Genomic DNA, 26,208 nt, shown 5'->3' with positions numbered 1-26,208 from the left:
TTACTGCTGCAACTTGTTTTCAACCCTGTTAGTCTGTAAAACAACACATCTCAAAGCGGATTTCAGTGAAACTCAGTTCATAGATAAGGGAATGACCCAAGGAAACCCACGCAGACATGGGGTGAATGTGTAAACCCCACACCGACAGTGATCCAAGCCGGGAATCGAACCCAGGTCCCCGGCGCTGTGAGGCAGCAGTGCTAACCACTGTGCCACCGTGCCACAAGAGTGGGGGAGCTAGCTGTGTGTTCTAACAGCTGCTGAATGAGAGCTCTCAGGCGGGATTTTCCAGCCGCACTCACCCCAAGACTGGAAAAGCCCACCCGAGTTCAACGGACTTTGCATGGTCCACTGCCCCCCCCCCCCACCTCACCCCCCCCCCCCCACCTCACCCCCCCCCCCCCCACCCCCCCACCTCACCTCCCCCCACCCCCGCCCCTCCTCCCTACAATTCCTGCGGCGGGTGTGCCAGGAAAATTTCGGTCCTCATGTCTCCCCACTGTTTAACAGGTCTCGTGCACTTAGCAGATGAGACAGTCTTGTGGCGCAGTGGGTTAGCGTCCCTGCCTCTGAGCCAGAAGCTCTGGGTTCGGGTCCCACCCCCAGGACTTGATGTCCAAGGAAGGTGCGTTCATAACGCAGCCAAACAGGTTGAGAATCAGCCTGTAAAATCCTTCCAAACACTCACCAATGTCAGTGGGAGAGATTCCTGGTCAGGCGTGTGATGGAAAGAATGTTGGAGCCTAGAATCATAGAATCCCTACAGTGCAGAGGGAGGCCATTTGGCCCATCGAGCCTGCACTGGCAACAATCCCACCCAGGCCCTATCCCTGTAATGCCTCGTATTTACCCTGCTAGTCCCCCCTGACATTAAGGGGCAATTTTGCATGGCCAATCCACCTAGCCCACACATCCTTGGAGCCTCTACCATCACTGCCCATAGCTCCAGACAACAACATGCATGGACAAAGTGCAGGTTGCCACAGCAAATGGAGCTGTAACGCCAACATGTAAACACTAACCTTGGAAGCAGGCTGCAGATATCCAGTGTAAGAGCTGGAGTCGTCGTTTGAGAACCTTCCGCCTGCCTGGGAAAAAACAGCACCAGGTCTATACAATGAATGGGATGGAATCCGTCAGACTGAGGAATGGCAGTGCTGGCACAAAGAGGCCGTTCAGCTTGTCATTAACCAGGGGTAGTAGGGTGCATGACTCAGCCAGATAACTCACCTTATATCAGGCACTCACACACAATTTCTCCCCCTTTAGACTCAGTACCAGACAATGTTAATAACTGAGACTCGACACTGGAGCTCATAGAATCCCGACAGTGCAGAAGGAGGCCATTCGGCCCATTGGGGTCAGCACTAACTCGCCGAAAGAGCATCTGACCCAGGCCCACTTACCCACTCTATCTCTGTAACCCTGTGGATTTACACAGTAAGAAGTTTAACAACACCAGGTTAAAGTCCAACAGGTTTATTTGGTAGCAAAAGCCACACAAGCTTTCGAGGCTCTGAGCCCCTTCTTCAGGTGAGTGGGAATTCTGTTCACAAACAGAACTTATAAGACACAGACTCAATTTACATGAATAATGGTTGGAATGCGAATACTTACAACTAATCCAGTCTTTAAGAAACAAAACAATGGGAGTGGAGAGAGCATCAAGACAGGCTAAAAAGATGTGTATTGTCTCCAGACAAGACAGCCAGTGAAACTCTGCAGGTCCACGCAACTGTGGGAGTTACAAATAGTGTGACATAAATTCTGATTCTAGGATCGCATGATAAAGACTCAGGAGGAAAAAAGCAGAAATATTTATGTGAAATAGTGTGACATAAACCCAATATCCCGGTTGAGGCCGTCCTTGTGTGTGCGGAACCTGGCTATCAGTTTCTGCTCCGCGACTCTGCGCTGTCGTGTGTCGCGAAGGCCGCCTTGGAGAACGCTTACCCGAATATCAGAGGCCGAATGCCCGTGACCGCTGAAGTGCTCCCCAACAGGAAGAGAACAGTCTTGCCTGGTGATTGTCGAGCGGTGTTCATTCATCCGTTGTCGCAGCGTCTGCATAGTTTCCCCAATGTACCATGCCTCGGGACATCCTTTCTTGCAGCGTATCAGGGGATTTACCATGGCCGATCCAACTACCCTGCACATCTTTGGACTGTGGGAGGAAACCGCAGCACCCGGAGGAAACCCACGCCGACACGGGGAGAACATGCAAACTCCACACAGACTGTGACCCAAGCCGGGAATCGAACCCGGGTCCCTGGCAGTGTGAAGCAGCAGTGCTAACCACTGTGCCACCCTGGAAGTCCAACATGCCATCAGTTGTGCCACAGAGTCACACTGCGGCTCAATTGGCAGCCCTCTCCTCTGTGTTAGGATGCTATGGGTTTTCAGTTGATTCCTAAGGCGGGATTCTCCGGCCTCACTTGACCCGAGACCGGAAAATCCCACCCGAGGTCAACGGACCTTCCCATTGTCCGCCCCTCGCCCGCTCCGATTCCCGTGGCGGGCAGGGCGGTAAAATGCCAGCACTAGCCTCAACAACATTTCTGACTCAAATTCTTCGGTTAGAAATTACTGACCTTGTCAATTTTCGGCGAGGGGCGAAGATATCCAGTGTAGGTCTTCAATTCCTCCTTTAAGGAAAACTTTCCATCCACCTGAGGATCACACAATCAAATTCACAACACTTTACCCTTCTCCAGCTTCACTCCCTGCTCCATCTACCTGCTATCTATCTACCTGAGCCCCAGCTTTGTGTTGACTGATACTATGTCCAACCTGTTCCCTGCTCAACGCCACTACCTCCTAAAGCTGGGCTTCCAATTTCTAACAACGTTGATAATGATTTAATTTTGTCTGTCAAAATTGAGAGATCAAAGAACAAAAGTCCAGCACAGGGACAGGCCCTTCGGCCCTCCAGGCCGGGGCCAATCGTGATGCCCTAACTAAACTAAAAAAAAAACCTTCTGCCCATACTCGGTCCGTTTCCCTCGATTCCCTCCCTGTATAATGAGGGGCATAGGTCAGCTAGATAGTCAACATCTTTTCCCAAAGGTGGGTGAATCTAAAACTAGAGGGCATAGGTTTAAGGTGAGAGGGGAGAGATACAAAAGGGGCGGCACGGTGGCACACTGGTTAGCACCGCTGCCTCACAGCACCAGGGACCTGGGTTCGTTTCCCGGCTTGTCTGTGCGGAGTTTACACGTTCTCCCAGCGTCTGCGTGGGTTTGTTCCGGGTGCTCCGGTTTCCTCCCACATTCTGAAAAACATGCTGGTGAGGTGCGTTGGCCATGCTAAATTCTCCCTCAGTGTACCCAAACAGGCGCCGGAGTGTGGCGGCTAAGGGAATTTCACAGTAACTTAATTACAGTGTTAATGTACGCCTTACTTGTGACTGATAAATAAACTTTTAACTTATTCATGTACCCATCCAGATACCTCTTAAATGTTGCTAATGTGCCTGCTTCCATCACCTCCTCTGGCAGCGCGTTCCAGGCACCCACCACTCTCTGCGTCAAAAACTTCCCCCACACATCTCCCTTAAACTTTCCCCTCACTTTGAACCTGTGCCCCCTTGTAATTGACACTTTCCCCCTGGGAAAAAGCCTCTGACTATCCGCCCTGTCTGTGCCTCTCATAATTTTGTAGACCTCTATCAGGTCTCCCCTCAGCCTCCACCTTTCCAGTGAAAACAATCCGAATTTAGAAAGAAAAAAGAAAATTACAGCACAGGAACAGGCCCTTCGGCCCTCCAAGCCTGCACCGACCATGCTGCCCAACTAACTAAAACCCCCGACTCTTGCAGGGACCATATCCCTCCATTCACGTCCTATTCATGTATTTATCAAGACATTTTTGGGAAAAAGCTTCTGACTATCCACTCTGTTCATGCCCCTCATAATCTTGTAGACTTCTATCAGGTCGCCCCTCAACCTTCATATTTCCAGTGAGAACAAACCAAGTTTCTCCAACCCTCCTCATAGCTAATGCCCTCCCTACCAGACAACATCCTGGTAAATCTTTTCTGTGCCCTCTCCAAAGCCTCCACATCCTTCTGGTAGTGTGGCGACCAGAATTGAACACTATATTCCAAGTGTGGCCTAACTAAGGTTCTATAAAGCTGCAACATGACTTGCCAATTTTTAAACTCAATGCCCCGGCCGATGAAGGAAAGCATGCCGTATGCCTTCTTGAATTTCACGATAACTTCACTGCAGTGTTAATGTAAGCCTTACTTGTGACTAATGAATAAACTTTACTTTTTACTTTACTTTCTCCACCTGCATTGCCACTTTCAGTGACCTGTGTGCCTGTACACCCAGATCCCTCTGCCTATCAAATCTCTTAAGGGTTCTGCCATTTACTGTATATTTCCCGTCTGTATTAGACCTTCCAAGGGTTTATTAAGGGTTCAGGGTTGATTCAGCCTCTCCTCATAGTCAACACCCTCGAGACCAGGCAACATCCTGGTGGACATTCTCAGTGGCAATTTGGTGATGCAGTATGTCCGGTGTGGAGCCCGACCCATGGGGAGCGCCTGTTTGAAAACTCAGGAGGGGGGGGACACACAGCTGGATTCTGCCTGTAGGCTAAAAACAGAAAATGCTGGAAAAACTCAGCAGGTCTGGCAGTGTCTGCGGAGAGAGGGGCAGGGGGTAAAACTTTCCGCTGGTGGGATTTTCCACTTCAATGGGCTTTGGATGTTCGTTACGTGGATTTAGAGAAGGCATTCAATAGGTTCCACGCAAGAGATTTTCAGCTAAGCTGAGAGCACATGGAATTGGATGTAGACCTTGATCTTGAGTTGGACGTTGGTTGGGAGGTAGGATGATGTGGAGATGCCGACGTTGGACTGGGGTAAGCACAATAAGAAGCCTCACAACACCAGGTTAAGGTCCAACAGGTTTATCTGGTAGCACAAGCTTTCAGAGTGCTGCTCCTTCATCAGCTGACTCACCTGAAGAAGGAGTGACACTCCGAAAGCTCGTGCTACCAAATAAACCTGTTGGACTTTAACCTGGTGTTGTGAGACTTCTTACTGGGAGATAGGATACCAGGGGAGAGGAGGTTTAAAGGATGCATTCTCTGACTTCCAGGGTCAAACAAAAGGCCTTTCCCACCGACTTGATCTGTGACCTCCATTTATTTATTAATGACTTGGATGAAGGGACAGAGAGAGAGGTGTAGATACAAGTACGCTCAGAGGCAGGATGTAGGGCCCGAGTGAATGGGTAAAATCATGGCAAATGGATTTCAGTGTGGAAAAGTCATCCACTTCGCAACGCAGAGATATTAAAATCTGGATATTTTGTCAATGGTGAGAAACCGGGAATTATGGAGAAGGAAAGAGGATTTGCAAGTCAAAGTTCATCATTACACACTGACGGACAGGTACCGAGAGCAATCTAAAAGAATAGCGAATATATAGAGGAAGGAACTGACCCTAAAACCGGCCCCCCCTCAGGGTGGCCAAGTCTTCATATCCCAATGCTCCTTCCCTCCTCCCACCTCACAGCCAACTCCCTCTCTCGCCCATACCCACCTCTCCCACCACAATCACGTGATCTCTTACAAGAAGTGGAAAACACATAATAAATTGAGTGCCAGTGAGGGAAAAAGATCTTCTGGAATATTCTTCTCCGATCCCCTAAGGTGATTGCAACCGACCCAGGAAATCAAGTTCTTTTTTATTCATTCACAGGGCGTCGCTGGCAGGGCCCAGCTTTTATAGCCCAGCCCTAATTGTTCTCCATTTCAGAGCAATTTGAGAGTCAACCCTCGCTGTGTGTCTGGAGTCACATGTTGGCCAGACAGGGTAAGGACGGCAGATTTCCTTCCCTAAAGGAAACAGATGCTTCATTTTGAAAATCGACAATCACAGAATCATAGAATCCCGACAGTGCAGAAGAAGGCCATTCGGCCCATCAAGTCTGCACCGACCACAATCCCACCCAGGCCCTATCCCCATAGCCCCACATATTTACACTGCTAATCCCCCTGACACTAAGGGGCAATTTACCATGGCCAATCAATCTAACCCGCACATCTTTGGACTTATTGAGGCCCTCAAGTAGGTAGTTATCCCTGGTTTAAGGCACTTTGTTCACCTGCACTGCAATGTTTCATCCAGCTGGGCAAGTCGGGGGAATGGCCAGCTGCACTGGCTGCGGGTGGGCAGCAAGGTGGTACCTCCTTTCGAGGTCTCCTGTGTCCATCGCGGGCACCCCCACCCAAGATCATACCCACCCTTTATTCCAAACCCCTGCCCTCTGAACCCCTCCCACTGTCCTCCACATTGCTGGGGTCTGCCAGGCGCACTCGTCCTAAATCCTTGGACTTCCTGCTCCAGGATCAACGGCACTGCACCTTCAGGGACGTGCAGTCCCAGCAGTGGCCAGTACTCGATCCTGGTGCTGCTGGGTCTACAAAGCTGCCAGCCAGAAATACATAATGAGGCTTGGCAGAGAGCCCAGAAATCCACTAGCTTGTTGAGACACCTGAGCCCCAGGAAAAACATGCCTTGATTGACAGCGCAGGCTCTCTGATCTATGCTGTCAATTTTGCTATGTTTCTTCATAAGATAAAGAGGTTTCAAGTGTTAATAGTTTGATACTATAGAGTCTGGGCGAGGGACACTTATGGGTTGTAGTAGAGCATTTTTATAAGAAACTGTAAAGTTATCAATGAATGACGTTTTTAACAACTTTTTTGGACACATCCTACTGTCACTACAGGGTTCATTGCTTTTATATAACGTGCAGTGGGTGAATGGACTGCCATAGCTTAACAAGGTTTATAAAATGATGAAGGGGGTAGATAGAGTGAACGTTCAAATACTATTTCCTCGGGTGGATGGAGCTATTACAAGGGGGCATAATTATAGGGTTCATGGTGGGAGATATAGGAAGGATATCCGAGGTAGGTTCTTTACGCAGAGTGGTTGGGGTGTGGAATGGACTGCCTGCAGTGATAGTGGAGTCAGACACTTTAGGAACATTTAAGCGGTTATTGGATAGGCACATGGAGCACACCAGGATGATAGGGAGTGGGATAGCTTGATCTTGGTTTCCGATAAAGCTCGGCACAACATCGTGGGCCGAAGGGCCTGTACTGTGCTGTACTGTTCTATGTTCTATGGAGGGCATGAGGAGTCCTGAGGGTTGTTTTGGGGACCTACCTTAACAATGAAGGGCCTTGGGGGGTGGGTGGGGTCCATACATTGGCATCGGGGTATGAAGTGCCTTCGGGGGTGGGTGAATGGCATACCTTGGCATGGGAGGCATGAGGAGGACCCTTTGAACTAGGGTGGCACAGTGGCACAGTGGTTAGCATTGCTGCCTCACAGTGCCAGGGACCCGGGTTCGATTCCCAGCTTGGGTCACTGTCTGTGCAGAGTCTGCACGTTCTCCCCGTGTCTGCATGGGTTTCCTCCGGGTGCTCTGGTTTCCTCCCACACTCCAAAGATGTGCGGGTTAGGTGGATTGGCCATGCTAAATTGCCCCTCAGTGTCAAGGGGATTAGCAAGGGTAAATACGTGGGGTTATGGGAATAGGGCCTGGGTGGGATTGTGGTCGGTGCAGGCTCGATGGGCTGAATGGCCTCTTTCTGCACTGCAGGGATTCTATGATTCTCCTCCAGCCCTCCAAAAGCGGAGGCCTTACTCCGACATTCTTTCTGTTCACGTCCCACTCCCTGCTCCCCAGCAATGGGCACCGTGTCTGCAGCAGGTTGGACCCTGAGCTTTACAATGACTAAACCTCTTTGCCTCTGTCTAGTTTTAGAACCCGCCCTCCCCCCCTCCCCAACCCCCCCCACCCCTCCCCCATGCCCCCTCCCCAAACCCACCCCCCACCCCCACCACCCCCCCCCCCCCCCCCCCGCCATGAAACCCACCTCTTTGACAGAGCTTTCGGCCGGTTCTTCTAGAATCTTCCTTGGCTTGCTGTTGATTTGTGTTTGATTCTGCTCCGGCGACGCGGCTTGGAACATTCTCTACATTAAAAGAGCTATATAAATGTGAGTTGTTGTTGTAAGATCAGTGAGCAGACTAAACTAGCAGAGAGAGATGAAGGATTCAGGGTCACACTCGCTGAAGTAAGACAGTAAGTCAATAAAGCTGCGAAAAGATAAAAATGCACTGATTTTGTTTAATCTATTTATTCATAGAATCCCATAGATACCTGGGAACACCGCCACCTGGAGGTTCCCCTCCAAGTCACTCACCATCCTGACTTGGGAATATATCGGCTGTTCCTTCAATGTCGCTGGGTCAAAATCCTGGGACTCCCTCCCTAACAGCATTGCGGGTGTACCTACAGCACAGGGACTGCAATGGTTCAAGAATCATAGATTCATAGAATCCCTACAGTGCAGAAGGAGGCCATTCAGCCCATCGAGTCTGCACCGACCACAATCCCACCCAGGCCCTATTCCCTTAACTCCACATATTTACCCTGCTAATCCCCCTGATACTAGGGTCACTTAGCTTGGCCAATCCACCTAACCCGCACATCTTTGGACTGTGGGAGGAAACCGGAGCACCCGGAGGAAACCCACGCAGACACAGGGAGAACGTGCAGACTCTGCACAGACAGTGAGACGAGGCCAGAATCAAACCTGGGTCCCTGGCCCTGTGAGGCAGCAGTGCTAACCACTGTGCTACCGTGCCCGCCCCTCTGGGTCAAATAATCGCAGCTTCCGGCCACATTCCCCAGTCTAGAACACAGCATCTAGAATGACACTCCAGTGCGATACTGAGAGAATGCTCCACCTCAGAGAGTTGAAATGAAATTCAATTTGATCCCGTGGCAGTATATGAAAAACTGAAAGTGCGTTTTCCCAATGTCTTGGCGGACATTTATTCTCCTTTGTCTAATCGGTGTTGTGGGATCTTGCTGTGCACAAATTAGCTGCCATGTTTACATACATCACGAGTGTAACTATACTTTTTTTAAAATTAGTGTCACAAGTAATCTTACATTAACACTGCAATGAAGTTACTATGAAAATCCCCTAGTCGCCACACTCTGGCACCTGTTCGGGTACACTGAGGGAGAATTTAGCACGGCCAGTGCACCCTAACCAGCACGTCTTTCAGACTGTGGGAGGAAACCGGAGCACCCGGAGGAAACCCACGCAGACACGGGGAGAATGTGCAGGCTCCTTACAAACGGTGACCCAAGCCGGGAATCGAACCTGGGTCCCTGGCGCTGTGAGGCAGCAGTGCCAACCACTGTGCCACCGTGCCGCCCATCATCAGCTGCCAAGAAGGAGAATATATAAATGCAAGTTTTCTTTCCTGTCATCTCAGAGTCACAGTCTGAGGATTCAGGGTCGACCATTTGGGACGGAGGTGAGGAGACATTTCTTCACCCAAAGAGTGGTGAGCCTGTGGAATTCATTACCACAGGAAGTAGTTGATGCCAAAACATTGAATGTATTCAAGAGGTGGCTGGATACAGCACTTGGGGCGAATGGGATCAAAGGTTATGGGGAGAAAGCAGGATTAGGCTATTGAGTTGGACGATCAGCCATGATCGTGATGAATGGCGGAACAGGCTCGAAGGGCCAAATGGCCTCCTCCTGCTCCTATCTCCAAGTTCCTGTGCTTCTATCTCGTCTTTAGCTGGGCGGGATATGAGGGGACTACGCCAGCGGTGGAACAACTTGGCCTTCAGAAGATGAGGTGGAAAATCGAAAGAAGGAAAACAAGTAGAAAGACTCCCGGTAACATTCCGTTCCTCAACAGAACTTATTGTGCACTTTCTGTGTTGCACTCCCTGTCTAAAAACTGATCATATTTTACCCAGTAAATTCAATCTTCATCAACCCTCAATATCCACAAAGCCTGTGAATCTCAAGGTTGTCCACGGTCATTTTCCTGCACACCCCTGCACTGGTTGAAACAGAGCTAGCCGACCAACTGTTACCTGAGATTACTGACCTTGCCATTTTGAAGGGACGAGCGAAGATATCTCATGTTGGTCTTCGATTCTTCTCTGGAGAAGTATCTTCCACTTGCCTGCAAAAAGAAAAAAACAGAATTCACAGAATGTTTGATAGGGATGTTCAAAGCGTGAGGGGGATGGAGAGAGTAGAGAGGGAGAAACTGTTCCCGCTCGTAAAAGGATCGAGAACGAGAGGGGCACAGATTAAAAGCGATTTGCAAAAGAAGCAAATCTGATGTGAGAAAAAACTTTTTCAGTGAGTGGTTCTGGAAGGTTCTGTCTGGGAGTGTGCCGGAGGTAGGTTCAATCGAGGCATTCAAGAGGCGTTAGATGATTATTTGAATAGAAACGATGCGCAGGGGTAGGGGGAAAAGGCAGGGGAATGGCACGGAATCATATTGCTCATTCAGAGACGATGGGCCAAATGGCCTTCTTCTGCGCCGTAACAATTTCATGATTCTGTCCTCAGAACCTGTAAGCCATGGAGCTACTCACCTCCCATAATGTAAAAGTAAAAGTAAAGTTTATTTACTAGTCACAAGTAGGCTTGCATTAACACTGCAATGAGGTTACTGTGAAATTCCCCTAGCCGCCAGACTCCCACACCTGTTCGGGTACACTGAGGGAGAATTTAGCATGGCCAATGCACCCTAACCAGCACGTCTTTCAGACTGTGGGACTCCACACAGACAGTGACCCAAGCCAGGAATCGAACCCGGGTCCCTGGTGCAGTGAGGCAGCAGTGCTAACCACTCTGCCACCGTGCGTTCCATCCTTCCTACAATCTCCAGGTAATTAACCTAATAATAGGGTGCGTTTCAGCTTAGAAACATAGAAACTAGAAGCAGGGGTAGGCCATTCGGATCTTCGAGCCTGCTCTACCATTCATTTTGATCCTGGCTGATCTCTAAATTGAATATCTTGATCCCCCTTCCCCCCATATTCCTTGATCCCTTTAGCTCCAAGAGCAATATCTAATTTCTTCTTGAAATCAGACAATGTTCTGGCCTCAACTACTTTCTGTGGGAATGAATTCCACACATTCACCACCCTCTGGGTGAAGAAATTTCTCCTCACCTCAGTCCTAAAAGGTTTACCCCTTATCCTCAAACTATGACCCCGAGTTCTGGACTTTCCCACCATCGGGAACATTTTTTCTGAATCTACCCTGTCTAACCCTGTTAGAACTTTATAAGTTTCTATGAGATCCCCCTCTCACTCTTCTAAACACCAGTGAATATCATCCTAACTGGCTTAGTCTCTCCTCATATGACAGACCTGTCATCCCAGGAATCAGCCTGGTAAACCTTCGCTGTACTCCCTTCTATTCTTTTACAACTTGTGCACTGTGGCACCTGACCTTTCACCTTGGGTTCCCACTGATGGGTCAGATAGACTGGATTTGTGCTTCTGGTTCATTTGTGTTGCTGGCACACTCCCACCTCCTGGTCTAAAGATCCGGAGTTCAAACCACACTCCGGACAGAGGCTGTGACCGGGGGAGGGGACACTGAGGGAGTGCCGCGCTGCCAGAGTGCCACCTTTCAGGTGAGAAGTTGGACCGTGGCCTTATCTGAAAGAGCACTCTAACTGGGGGTTTTCAGAAAGAGGCTTGATTGGGTTGATTGACAAGTGACATCATGTGACTGGGTGGGTCTAGGCTGACAGAGAAACCCAGTTCAGTTGTTGTTTGGGAGCTGTGAAGAACTGAAATAGCTCTTTCTCTGGAGTTCTGCTACTTGATGATAGATTTCTCTTTGGAAACTGCTGTGAGTCAGAAGACAGGTGTCTTTCTGTATCTGTCCAGAGGGGTTAACAGGTTGGAAACGTGGCACCCACGTGAGCAAATCTGTTTTGTGCTGATTCTGAAGAGGGATTTATGTGTATGGGGATACTGCTTAAATTGGAACTATAGGATTGGATAGATGTTAAGAATTTTTTTTTTGGCCATGATTTTAAACGGGGTGCTTTGCTCATCCTTAATGTTATGTTTGAATTCCTGGAGGCTGTGGCACCCCAGGCATTCCACTTACCAGCTGAGTTCTGACAGCTTTATTGACACTAAATACTTTCAATGTGTTTCTCACACACTAACAAACCTTGTTCGTTTCGGAAGCAGCACGAGAACATTTTGTAAAGAGCTTCAACTCATCTTTCTGTGAATGATACTTTGTATCCATCCAAAAATAAAAGCGGGAGAGTGGCCGGTTAGGCAAAGCCGTGAACTTTGCAGGAATTATCAACCGTATTCAATTAACTGAGTGACGGCAACAATGGGGAACAGAATGGAATGAAAAGAATCACTTATACATGAAAACAGAACTCCACCAGAATGGAGAAGAATCATATTCAACACAAAACATTAATAGTCACTTGGTTATACAGAATTTGAATCTTGCTGGAAAAAAGACACATGTTGTTGAAGCTTTTCATGTTGTACTCATCAGGACAAACACAGGAATGCCAGTTTGCAAAGAGAGCAACAATTTATACGACATGAGGAAAGGGCGCGAGTTAACTCTGTTTGGTTGAGCTGTTGCCATGGAGAATGCACCTGGGAACTACTGGGCATGTTCCTAATGCCTGCGGCACCAGTCAGCACCCTTTTTTAGGGCAGCACGCTGGTACATTGGCTAGCACTGCTGCCTCACAGCGCCAGGGACCCGGGTTCGATTCCCGGCTTGGGTCACTGTCTGCGGAGCCGGCACATTCTCCCCGTGTTTGAGTGGGTTTCCTCTGGGTGCTCCGGAGAAATGTGCAGACTCCGCACAGACAGTGACCCGAGCCGGGAATCGAACCTGGGTCCCTGGCGCTGTGAGGCAGCAGTGTTAACCAGTGTGCCACCGTGCAGATTTACCACCCTTTGAATGGAAATTCCTTCTCTTCCCTACCCTAAATGGCCTTACCCCTTATTCTTAGATTGAGTCCCCTGGCTCCAGATAGGGGGACACAAAGGCAGGGGAGTCTAAAACTAGAGGGCATAGGTTTAAGGTGAGAGGGGAGAGATACAAAAGGGTCCAAAAGGGAAATTGTTTCACACAGAGGGTGGTGAGTGTCTGGAACGAGCTGCCAGAATCAGTTGTAGAGGCGGGTACAATTTTGTCTCTTAAAAAGCATTAGACAGTTACATGGATGAAATGGGTAGAGAGTGATATGGGCCAAGCACGGGCAATTGGGACTAGCTTAGTGGTAAAAACTGGGCGGCATGGACAAGTTGGGCCGAAAGGTCTGTTTCCATGCTGTAAACCTCAGTGACCTCATTCAGGGGAAACATCCTTCCTGTATCTGTCTGGTCAAGCTCCATAAGAATTTTTAATGAATGAATGAAATCACCCTCTAGGTGGCACAGTGGTGAGCACTGTTGCTTTACAACGCCAGGGTTTTGGGTTCGATTCCCGGCTCGGGTCACTATCTGTGCGGAGTTTGCATGTTCTCCCCGTGTCTGCATGGGTTTCCTCCGGGTGCTCCGGTTTCCTCCCACAGTCCAAAGATGTGCAGGTTAGGTGCTAAATTCTCCCTCAGTGTACCCGAATGGGCACCTGAGTGTGGCTACTAGGGGGATTTCACAGTAAGTTCATTGCAGTGTTAATGTGAGCCTTACTTGTGACACTAATAAATAAACTTTAAACTTTAAAACCTCAGCTGGAATACTGTGTCCAGTCCTGGGCGCCACCCCTGATAAAGAATGATGGCCCTGGGGAGAATGGAGAGGAGATTGATAAGAACAGTACCAGGGATGTTAATTCCATTGGGAAACTAGAAAGGCTGGGATAGGTTTCCTTAAAGCACAGACGGTTAAGGGGAGATTTAATGGAGGTTTTCCAGGTTATGAGAGATTTTAGTAGATTAAAGGGAGGGACGTTGTTTCCAGTGACAGGTGAGTCGGGAACCAGAGGACACAGATTAAACTGTTGGAAAATAAAAGAGGGGTGAAGAGTTTTATTCAACGTAGCGAGTTGGAATTGTTCCCTGAAACAACAGTGGAATCATACTGAATCGTAACTTCCAAAGGAAGTGAAATGAACAGAGACCATTGCAGGGCTCTAGATAAGAAACAGGGATTTGGGATCAAATAAACCCACTAACGTCTCTACTTTCTCAGGACGTTGAGGAAATCTGGCATGTCAGCTAAAACTCTCACCGACTTTTACAGATGTACCATGTGTGTGTATTCTTTCTGGTTGAATCACAGCTTGGTATGGCTCCTGCTCTGCCCAAGACCACAAAAAATTACAAAAGGTCATGAATGTAGCCCAATCCATCACGCTGTTAGGGTGAAATTAAAGTGATGGACACAAAATGGTTACCTGGCACACAAAATGGACTCTGGGAAGGGGCATTAAAAGGCACTGACTTTGGGCACAGACATTACACAAAGAGTTAAAACCTGCAGTATCTGAATTGCTGCAGGGAACTGGTCAGACCTTGAGGCACTTTAAGACTTGAGATAAAAGAGCAGACCTAGAACAATGAGTTTGACAACAAGATCAGTCACTGATGGGAGCATAAATGCATAAATGTATATATCGAAACCAGTCATTGATAGAGGACGTAACTGCATAAATGTATCCATTCTATGTACAATGATGTGTTAAATGTCCATGTCCGTACCTGTCTGCTTGTAACGATGTGTTAACTGTCGATGTCCGTATCTGTCTACTCAACTTGTAACGATGTGTTAATGGCTAAATGTCCGTACTGCCTATTGTCTAAAAAGTATAAAAGATGCTCAACTAGCATTGTGTAGTCGAGAAGGTAGCTGCCAAGTACTGCGGAGTACCAGCGCTTCCTCCCAAAGCTTTGTCCAAAATAAAACTGTTTTGTTGAACCTCCAAATCTGACTCCGAAGTGGTAAATTTCCCACAACAATGCAAACCAGCCTCCCATCCATTGACTCTGTCTACACTTTCTGCTGTCTCGGAAAAGCAGCCAGCATAATCAAGGATCCCACGCACCCCGGACATTCTCTCTTCCACCTTCTTCCGTCTGAGGTCACGTACCAACCGACTCAAGAACAGCTTCTTCCCTGCTGCCGTCAGACTTTTGAATGGACTTGCCTTGCATTGAGTTGATCTTTCTCTACACCCTAGCTGTGACTGTAACACTATATTATGCACTCTCTCATTTCCTTCTCTATGAACGGTATGTTTTGTCAGTATAGCGCTCAAGAAACAATACCTTTCACTGTATCCCAATACATGTGACAATAATAAATCAAATCCTTCCTAACCATGCGGCTGACAACTCTCTATACAATAAATGGTTCCTCACAAATGTCCTCGTCTCCTCAGCCGACAGTTCCCACTTGACATGGAACTACTACCTCGGGCCTGTGACCCGCCACCCACCCTCACCCCAACTCCACCCTCACCCCAAACTCCCCAACTTCACCCCAAACCCCTCCAACCTCACCCCAACCTCAACCCCCCACCCTCACCCCAACTCCAACACCAACACAACCCTCCCACCACCACCCAACCACAACCCCACCCTCACCCCAATGCCACCCTCACCCCAAGCCCACCCCAACCTCACCCTCACCCCAATCCCCCACCCCACTCCACCACCCCCCACCCCAAATCAAATCAAATCAAATGATTGGACAGCTCTGTCGAAAGGACTGTATGGACATGATGGGCCAAATGGCACCCTTCTATTCATGTGTGTGTGTGTGTCTGCGTCTGTGTGTGTGTGTGTGCATGTGTGTGTAGATGTATCTATGTGTGGTAAGTGAGTTAATGTGGGTTTGTATGTGCGTATGTCTGTCAATGCCTGTCTGTGCAGGTGTGTGTCTGTGAGTGTATGTGTGTGCGTGTGCATTCACGTGCGTGTGTGTGAGTATGTGCGGGTGTGCATGTGTGCGTGTGTGTGTGTGTGTGTGTGTGAGTGTGTGTTTGCGTGAGTGTGTGTGCGCATGTGCGTGTGCACGTGTGTGCACGTATGTGTGTGTGTGCATGTGCATGTGTGTGCACGTATGTGTGTGTGTGTGCATGTGCGTGCACGTGTGTGTGTGTGTGTGTGTGCATCTGCGTGTGCACGTGTGTGCACGTGTGTGTGCGTGTGTGTGCGTGTGTGTGGGCATGTTGACTAAGGAGACGAAGCATCAAGTGGCCTCCACCCCTCCCGCCAATGGAGCAGCTGTAAACCCTCAATGTCACAGGTCACACTTGGCAAATGGCCAATGGGCAGGATGTCAGAGAGTGATTGGTGGACAGGCAGGAAAACAGTACAGAAAGCTTGTGGAAACGGGCAGGTTCAAAGAAATATAAACAACAATTACCTTATCGTACTGATGAGGTGTGTATCGATGTTTCTCTTTGGTTTCCAATGAGTTTGAAGAGAGTTGCTTTGATTGGCCTCTGTTAGTCTGAAAGTAAAGGGCTCAACTTTAACCAAGATCATTCCTCTCTCTCGCTGCTCCAAAGATTCCACCCAACAGAGACTTTGGTTCTTCCTCCCCCTATCCAATTGCCCCAGCCAGCTCCCTTCCTGCCCTCAGTGGTTGCTTTTCTCTTCTTCCAGGTCTCGAAGGGTCAGGGGAAAGCGGGTGTGCAGGTGGTTCTAAACACCAGGGCCCGGGCTTTGTGTTTTTAACTCAGCTCTCATCATCCAAATTAATTTTACTTGTTGCTGTGCTGCTGCCTTGAAGGTTGGGGATATTGCAGTCCCGAGGGTTGGAGAGGGAGGAGGAAGGGGGTTGGAGGGAGTGGAGGAGAGGAGAGTGGGGTGGGGGGGGGGGGTAGGAAGAAGGTTTAAGGGGATTGGGGTGGAGATGGTGTTTGATGGGAGAGGAGTGGGAGCTGGGAAGCAGGTGGTGGCTTTGGGGGGATGGAGGGGTTTGGGATGCAGGAGGTGTTGGAGGAAGAAGTGAGAAAGAGGTAGGTGTAGTGAGGGCACTAACATCTTCACTGAAAAAACCTCGTTTTACCTACTTTTGGGTCCTCAAATGGTTAATACATAAGGAAACCATGTAATGCTAAATTTAGAAATGACATGGCCAACATATTTTCATAGCGTTCCGCATCTCAGTATTTGGTGGTATACCCTGAACATATTTATGTATGACTGACAGATAAGAATTGTCTGATTTGCCTGACGGATAATGGAAATGAAGATTTGTTTCATGTTCTAACTGTGGGGAGGCAGGACGCAATGCAGATTGACATGTTGGCCGTCCAATGGGTTGGCCAACTGAGATTAAATGTATTCCTGGAGATTCCATCACATGGTTGGCCCCCACACCCCAGCCATTAGAATCACAGAATCCCTACAGGGCAGAAGGAGGCCATTCAGCCCATCGAGTCTGCACTGACCACAATCCCACCCAGGCCCCATCCCCATAACCCCATGCATTTACCCTGCTAATCCCCCTGACACTAAGGGTCAATTTAGCACGGCCAATCCACCCAACCCGCCTGTCTTTCAGACTGCGGGAGGAAACCAGAGGAAACCCACGCAGACACGGGGAGAACGTACAGACTCCATACAGACAGTGACCCGAGCCGGGAATTGAACCCGGATCCCTGGCGCTGTGAGGCAGCAGTGCTAACCACTGTGCCGCAGTGCCACCCACATCAACCAACACATCCATCCTTGTGATGTACTGCCTTCCTGCTCCATCAAGACTCATTACCCCACTGGATGATGCTTGACAAGCTATCCATTTTTGCCATCTTCATAGGATCCCTACAGGGCAGTCTGCACGGACTCTCAGAAAGAGCGTCTTTCCCAGGCCCAACCCCATGCCCTATCCCCATAACCATAAAAACTAGGAGCAGGAGGAGGCCATTCGGCCCTTCGAGCCTGCTTCACCATTCATTTTGATCATGGCTGATCATCAAACTCAATATCCTGATCCCCCCTTCCCCCCATATTCCTTGATCCCTTTAGTCCCAAGAGCTATATCTAATTTGAATGATCTAATTATCTAGCTATATAGGAATATAAGTACTTGGAGCAGGAGTGGGCCATCTGGCCCCTCGAGCCTGCTCCGCCATTCAACAAGATTATGGCTGATCTTTTCGTGGACTCAGCTCCACTTACCCACCCGCTCACCATAACCCTTAATTCCTTTACTGTTCAAAAATTTATCTATCTTTGCCTTCAAAACATCCAATGAGGTAGCCTCAACTGCTTCACTGGGCAGTGAATATCTAATTAAATATGACACATATACCCCACTAATTCCCCTAACTTACATATCTTTGCACACTAAGGGGCAATTTAGCGTGGTCAATCCACCTAACCCGCACATCTTCGGACTGTGGGAGGAAAACGGAGCACTTGGAAGAAACCCACACAGACACGGGGAGAATGTGCAGACTCCGCACAGACAGTGACCCAAGCCGGGAATTGAACCCGGGTCCCTGGCGCTGTGAGGCAGCAGTGCTAACTACTGTGCCACCATGTTACCCCCATATCGTTCAATGTCATTGCATTTGCTAAAGAGGAACGTTGAAAGAGAATGACACAAAACAATCTTTTTTAATGTCCCGATAATTTTTTACCCCTGGGATCGCACACAAAAGTGTCTTGGAGATTGATCTTCAATCCCTGGAGACTCCAGGCCACTCCGAGAGAGCGGCCAACCCTACAGACCGAGCATGAGGGGGTGGGGTGAATTTCAGAGGTAAATCACATGATGAATCCTCCTAGGGAGACAAAAAAAGGATGGCACAGGGGATTAGCACTGCTGCCTCACAGCGCCAGGGACCCGGGTTCAATTCCTGGCCTTGGGTCACAGTCTGTGTGGAGTTTGCACGTTCTCCCCATGTCTGCATGGGTTTTCTCTGAGTTTCCTCTCACAGTCCAACGATGTGCGGGTTAGGTTGATTGGCCATGGTAAATTGCCCCTTAGTGTTGGGGGATTAGCAGGGTAAATGTATGGGGTCACGGGAATAGGGCCTGGCTGGGATTATGGTTGGTAGACTCGATGGGCCGAATGGCCTCCTTCTGTACTGTAGCATTCTATGATAGGGAAACACCCTCTGAGAATTGGTATCTCCTCTCTAAACCTAAGCCAAGGGCACAATGTTGGGTGTTGACTCCCAATCCCTCACTGCCACATGGTCACTTGGACAATGATGTGGAGATGCCGGCGTTGGACTGGGGTGAACACAGTAAGAGTTTTAACAACACCAGTGTTGGACTTTAACCTGGTGTTGTTAAAACTCTTACTGTGTTCACTTTATCAATGCCAGCCCCCATACAGCTTGAGTCATAGAAATCATAGAAACCCTACAATGCAGAAACAGGCCATTCGGCCCATCAAGTCTGCACCGACCACAATCCCACCCAGGCCCTACCCCCATATCCCTACATGTTTTACCCGCTAATCCCTCTAACCTACACATCTCAGGACACTAAGGTGCAATTTAGCATGGCCAATCAACCTAACCCGCACATCTTTGGACTGTGGGAGGAAACCGGAGCACCTGGAGGAAACCCACGCAGACACGAGGAGAATGTGCAAACTCCACACAGACAGTGACCCAAGCTGGAAATTGAACCCAGGTCCCTGGAGCTGTGAAGCAGCAGTGCTAACCACTGTGCTACCGTGCCGCCGTGAGTCCCTGTGTGAAAGCTCTGGCACACTCTTGATTGACACTAATTAGAGAGATAGAGAACTAGGCATCTCCTGGGATCGGCTTCCAAGTTCGCCAAGGGTAACGCCCATCTCTTTAAATTTGGTTTGATGGATGTTGCCAAAAATAGATGCCCGCATCCAGTATCAGGAAGGCAGGTGTGACATAGGTTTGGCACAGTATTCTGCAGGTGACGCTTCATTTGGGCAGCACGGTGGCACAGTGCCACACAATGCCAGGGACCCGGGTTCCAGTCCCGGCTTGGGTCACTGTCTGTGCTGAGGCTGCGCGTTCTCCCCGTTTCTGCGTGGGTTTCCTCCGAGTGCTCCGGTTTCCTCCCACAGCCCGAAAGGCATGCTGGTTAGGTGCTGGTTCGATGTTCCCGATGGTGGGGGGAGTCCAGAACCAGGGGTCACAGTCTGAGGATTCAGGGTAGACCATTCAGGACAGAGGTGAGGAGACATTTCCTCACCCAAAGAGTGGTGAGCCTGTGGAATTCATTACCACAGGAAGGAGTTGATGCCAAAACATTGAATGTATTCAAGAGACAGCTGGATATAGCACGTGGGACGAATGGGATCAAAGGTTATGGGGAGAAAGCAGGATCAGGCTATTGAGTTGGACAATCAGCCATGATCGTAATGAATGGCGGAACAGGCTCGAAGGGTCAAATGGCCTCCTCCCGCTCCTATCTTCTATGTTTGGGGGTTTTCCCATCCCGCTTGTCACGGAAATCGGAGCGGGCAGGGGGCGGGAGGAACCATGCAAAAAAAGGTCCATTGATCTCGGGCGGGATTTTCCGGTTTTGGGGTAAATACGGCTGGAAAATCCCGCCCCTTACCTCGTTATGTGGCTCAGTGTGAAATTGTGTCTGATCTCATGTGTAGCCCCTTGAGATATTTCAGTACATTAAAAGTGCTATACAAATGCAAATTGTTGTTGATAAACTGACCGGCTAAAATTAGCCTTAAAATATCTCCCCCGCTCACTTACCCAATGTGTTATACCCATTCCCAGACTTTATTGAATTCTCTAAGCCCTGCCCTGGGCACTTCAAGCATTCTGCACTACGCCAATAGAATATCGGCCACTTACCCTCCCGTACATTGTGGTTGAGGGCGTATCTCGGTCTTTGCTTTTCAGCAAGTTGGAAAAAGATTGCTGAGAGATTTCTCGGTTAGTCTGGAAGGGAACATTGTAAACCGTGAATGATACTGAGGATGCCGGAGATCTGAAATAAAAACAGGAAATGCTGGGAAAACTCAGCAGGTCCGGCAGCGTCTGTGGGGAGAGAAACAGAGTTAACGTTTCGCGTCTGTGTGACGATGACGCTTCCTCCGCAACTCCTACATTCCAAACAGGAATCATTCCAGACTCAGAGATGACTCAGAACTCATGAGAACCAAAGAAGAGATGTTTAGAAAGCATAGAATCCCTACAGTGCAGAAGGAGGCCATTCGGCCCATCGAGTCTGCACCGACCACAATCCCATCCAGGCCCTATCCCGTAACATCATATATTTACCCCACTAGGCCCCCTGACACTAAAGGGCCCATTTATCCTGGCCAATCCACCTGACCCGCATATCTGTGGGAGGAAACCGGAGCACCCGGAGGAAACCCACGCAGACACGGGAAGAACGTGCAAACTCCACAAAGACAGTGACCCGAGGCCGGAATTGAACCCAGGTCCCTGGTGCTGTGAGACAGCAGTGCTAACCACTGTGCTGCCGTGGGGGTGGGATTTTCCATAGCCCTCCCGCACGCCGTATTTCATGGTGGTGGAGGCAGTGGGATCTGGTCTGACCGTTGCCAATGGAGTTTCCCATTGTTTACCCCCCCCCCCCACCACCGGGAAAGACACGCCGAAGATTCACTGCCATTGGGAATGGCTGGAAAACTCGAGGCATTCGATTTGAAGCGTTAACTCCTTCTGTCTCCACAGATGCTGTCAGACCTGCTGCGTTTCTCCAGTATTTTTGGGCGGCACAGTGGCACAGTGGTTAGCACTGATGCCTCACGGCGCCAGGGACTCGGGTTCAATTTCCGGCTTGGGTCACTGTCTGTGCGGAGTCTGCATATTCTTCCCGTGTCTGCGTGGGTTTCCTCCAGGTGCTCCAGTTTCCACCCACACTCAAAGATATGCGGGTTAGGTGGATTGGCCGTGCTAAATTGCCCCTTAATGTCAGGGGGGGCTAGACTGGGTAAATGCACGGGGTTACTGGGATTGGGCCTGGGTGGAATTGTGGTCGGTGCAGGCTCGATGGGCCGAATGGCCTCCTTCTGCCCTGTATGGATTTTATGGATCTGGATTTTCTGGTTTTACTGTAAACCATGAAACCTTCTCTTTCTCTCCCCCTTCTCCTAAATCAGTGGTTCTCAGACAGTTTTGGTCATGGACCACCAAGGTGGGGCAAAAGACCCTGCGAACGTCCTACCAGCCCCCGACCCCAATAACCTATCCACTTTCACTTGCCACTGCGAGAAAAAAAACTCATGAGAATTGACAGGAGGAACGGTGCAGCTTTCGATGAGAGACCAATGATTCGGGGTCTGGTGCTGCTGGAGAGTTTCAATCTCACATCGGGCTCCATGTTCAGCTGGATAAAAGCAAATCACTGCGGATGCTGGGGAATCTGAAACCAAAAGGGAAAATGCTGGAAAATCTCAGCAGATCTGGCAGCATCGGTAAGGAGAGAAAAGAGCTGACGTTTCGAGTCCAGACGACCCTTTGTCAAAGCTCCAACATTCTTTTCCATCACATGTCTGACCAAGAATCTCTCCCACCGCCTGACACTGGTGTGTGTTTGGAACGATTTACAAGTTGACGCTCAACTGTTGTATATTGGAGAATTGAGGCTAGAAATTATAAAGGGTTAAAAATAACAGAGCTTTATTCACAGGATGGTGTTTCCTACATGGCTGCTTCTTCTCTCTGGCAGTTTCCCACACCAGCGATCGGTGGCAAGGGAGCGAATGCTTAATGGATTTCAACCAAGAGAACTGTTTTGGCCGGGATAGTATTGAGCTTATTGAGTGTTGTTGTCACACTCCTGACTTGTGCCGTGTAGATGGTGGACAGGCTTTGGGGAGTCGGGATATGAGTTGCCCGCCGCAGGATTCCCAGCCTCTGACCTGCTCTTGTAGCCACAGTATTTACATGGTTAGTCCAGTTCAGATTCTGGCCAATCCCCAGGGTGTTGATAGCAGGGGATTCAGTGATGGTAATTCCATTGTGTCATGTGAGCGTACCTTTAAGGAAGTTTTCTTTTTAAGTCATGCCGCTTACAGCTACAGTGATGTCATTGGGGGTGGAGCTAAGCTGTGTCAGTCAGGTGATAGGGGTTTTTTTCCTTTGGGCTTTCAGTTTGGTTTTGGGGAGTGTGTTGGGAGCAGTTTAGCAGTGAGCTCAGAAGCTCTCTCTCTCCCTCCCTTTTCTTCTCTTTGTTTGGTTCTGAAACTATTCTCAGTTCGCTGAAGGAGGGACTTATGGCCACCCTGCCTTAAAGAAACTGTGTTTTGGGAAACAGATTCGACTACAACCTCTTCATAGAAATCATAGAAACCCTACAGTGCAGAAAGAGGCCATTTGGCCCATCGAGTCTGCACCGACCACAATCCCACCCAGGCCCTACCCCCATATCCACCCACTAATCCCTAATTTCCTACCTATCTCAGGACACTATGGGGCAATTTTAGCACGGCTAATCAACCTAACCCGCACATCTTTGGATTGTGGGAGGAAACCGGAGCACACGGAGGAAACCCACGCAGACACGAGGAGAATGTGCAAACTCCACAACACAGACAGTGACCCAAGCCGGGAATCGAACCCAAGTCCCTGGAGCTGTGAAGCAGCAGTGCTAACCACTGTGCCACCGTGCCGCCCATTCTTCTGAGTTTCTTCACAAGGGATTTTCAGCATTGAACCCAGGAGGCGGGATTCCTGTAACGAGTGGGCATTACCCTATGCTGTATTGTGTTTATTTGGAGGGGTTTGTGTATTGGATGTTGGCTTTGGTTGGAACACATGAGAGATATTTCCTCAAGAGTTATACATTATCGTGTTTGCTGTGTTTCTTGTTTGTAATTGGTAAAAGTTCTTGCTGAGTGTCTAACTGTACATGTCAACAATATTCTTAATGAAGCTTTGTTTTTGATCAAAGCTCCTCGTGGGTCAGTTGAATCTCACCCGGAGTCAAACCTCTCACGCTCATCCTCGCCAAATTCAACATAAAACATTACAGGTTGGGCGAGCTTCATAGAACACCTTGAAATATGCAACTTGACTTGTAACAGTTGAATGTCAAGGAATGATAGTTAAACTTCCTCTTATTGCAGCTGGTCATTGTCTGGCACTGTGTGTCATGAATGTTACTTGCACATTTGGTTTCAGATAAAGCTCGGCACAACATCGTGGGCCGAAGGGCCTGTTCTGTGCTGTACTGTTCTATGTTCTATTTATCAGCCCAAACCTCAATGCTGTCCAGATCTTTTGCAGATGGCTTCAGTTTCTGAGGAGTTGCGAATGGTGCTGAACATTGTGCAATCATCAGCAAACATCCCCACTTCTGACCTTATAACGGAGGGAAGGTCATTGATGAAGCAGCCCAGGACACTACCCTGAGGGACTCCTGCAGAGATGTCTTGGGACTGAGATGACTGACCTCCAACAGCCTCACCCATCTTCCTTAGTGCCCATATGACCCCCAAGCAGCGGAGAGTTTTCCCCCAGATTTGCTCGGGTGTACATGTACCCACAGCACTTGTGTTGCAGCTGTACAGGAACAGTATTAGTCGGGGGCGTGGTTAGTTCTGGAGCACAAATACACTGGGATCTTGTCAGGGCCCAATCCCTTTACCATATCCAGTGCCTTTTTGATATGACGTGGCGTGAATACATTTGGCTGAAAGTTGGGATCTGTGATGCCGGAGGCGTCTAAAGGAGGACGAGATGGATCGAACTGCTCGGCCATTCTGGCTGAAGATTGTAGCATATGCTTCAGCCCTGGGGGCGGCACGGTGGCACAGTGGTTAGCACCGCTGCCTCAGAGCGCCAGGGACCCGGGTTCAGTTCCAGCCTTGGGTGACTGTCTGTGTGCGGTTTGCACATTCTCTCTATCTCTGCTTGCATTTCCTCTGGGTGCTCCGGTTTCTTCCCACACTCCAAAGATGTGCAGGTTAAGTTGACTGGCCGTGCTAAATTGCCCCTTAGTGTCAGGGGGGTTAGCAGGGTAAATTACATGGCGTAACGGGGATAGGGTAGGACTGTTGTCAGTGCGGGCTTGATGGGATAAATGGCCTCCTTCTGCACTGTAGGGATTCTATCTTCAGCACTGTTGTACTGGGCTCCTCCACTGAGGATGGGGATAATTTGTGGAGCCTCCTCCTCCAGTGAGTTGTTTAATTGTCCGTCACCATTCACGCTGGATGTGACAGGACTACAGAGCCATCATGGGGCAGCACGGTAGCACAGTGGTTAGCACTGCTGCTTCACAGCTCCAGGGACCTGGGTTCGATTCCCGGCTCGGGTCACTGTCTGTGTGGAGTTTGCACATTCTCCTCGTGTATGCGTGGGTTTCCTCCGGGTGCTCCGGTTTCCTCCCACAGTCCAAAGATGTGTGGGTTAGGTTGATTGGTCATGCCAACATTGCCCCTTAGTGTCCTGAGATGCGTAGGTTAGAGGGATTAGCGGGTAAATATGTAGGGATATGGGGGTCGGGCCTGGGTGGGATTGTGGTCGGTGCAGACTCGATGGGCCAAACGGCCTCTTTCTGCACTGTAGGGTTTCTATGATTCTATCTGATCCGTTGGTTGTGGAATTGCTCTGTCCATTGCTTGCTGCTCCTGCAGGGTGGCACAGTGGTTAGCACTACTGCCTCACAGCGCCAGGGAGCTGGGAACGATTCCTGGCTCGGGTCACTGTCCGTGCCGAGTCTGCACATTCTCCCCGTGTCTGCATGGGTTTCCTCCGGGTGCTCTGGTTTTCTCCTACAGTCTGAAAGACGTGCTGGTTAGGGTGCATTGGCCGTGCTAAATGCTCCCTCAGTGTTACCCGAACAGGCGCCAGAGTGTGGCGACAGGAGGAATTTTCACAGTAACTTCATTGCGATGTTGAAGTAAGCCTACTTGTGACACTAATTAATAAACTTTAACTTTATTTGGCAGGCAAGGAGTCTTGTGTTGTAGCTTCACCAGGCTGGCACCTCATTGTTAGCTCTGCCTGCTGCTGCTCCTGGCATGGCCTGCTGTAAATCATAGCAACAGAGCCTATACCCCAACTGAGACCAACCAGCCTGGTGCAAGCTGGGAATGATGTTTGACATTTTGATTTGAGTTGTTCAAATTCCCGACCGTGTTGGGATTCTCAAGGAGATACCCAGCACCACATGGCGAAAGCAGAAAATGTTTGAAGTGTGTGACTCACCTCCTGCTGTTGAAACTTTCTGGGATAGATGTTACTTTTTCTCGCTTCCTCGTTGAGCCGATGGGATGTTGCCGGCTCTCTCCCCATTTTCCCCACATTGGCAGTGTTGAAATCCCGGTGTGTGTCAGTGACAGGCCTGTTGGAAAACACTCATTGTGAACACTGAAGAGCGAGAGGGGAATCTCATAGAAACTTATAAAATTCTAACAGGGTTAGACAGGGTAGATTCAGAAAGTATGT

General features: G+C 49.3%; 1 protein-coding gene across 1 annotated transcript; it reads right to left on the bottom strand.

Annotated features, from left to right (window-relative positions):
• LOC144509520 (uncharacterized) lies at positions 1-24,517 on the bottom strand. The gene is made up of 8 exons (XM_078238426.1): positions 24,404-24,517; positions 20,638-20,724; positions 16,239-16,325; positions 9,956-10,033; positions 7,906-8,004; positions 2,592-2,669; positions 1,023-1,088; positions 1-33 (listed from the first exon to the last, which is right to left on the bottom strand). The coding sequence occupies exons 1-8, from the start codon at positions 24,515-24,517 to the stop codon at positions 1-3; spliced, it is 642 nt and encodes a 213-aa protein (XP_078094552.1).
• Between the last annotated feature and the right edge of the window lie 1,691 nt (positions 24,518-26,208).

Source organism: Mustelus asterias, chromosome 21 (genome assembly GCF_964213995.1).
Source record: "Mustelus asterias chromosome 21, sMusAst1.hap1.1, whole genome shotgun sequence".
NCBI lineage: Eukaryota > Metazoa > Chordata > Chondrichthyes > Carcharhiniformes > Triakidae > Mustelus > Mustelus asterias.
Note: the sequence above shows the minus strand (reverse complement) of the source record. Positions and strands in the feature narration are given on the sequence as shown.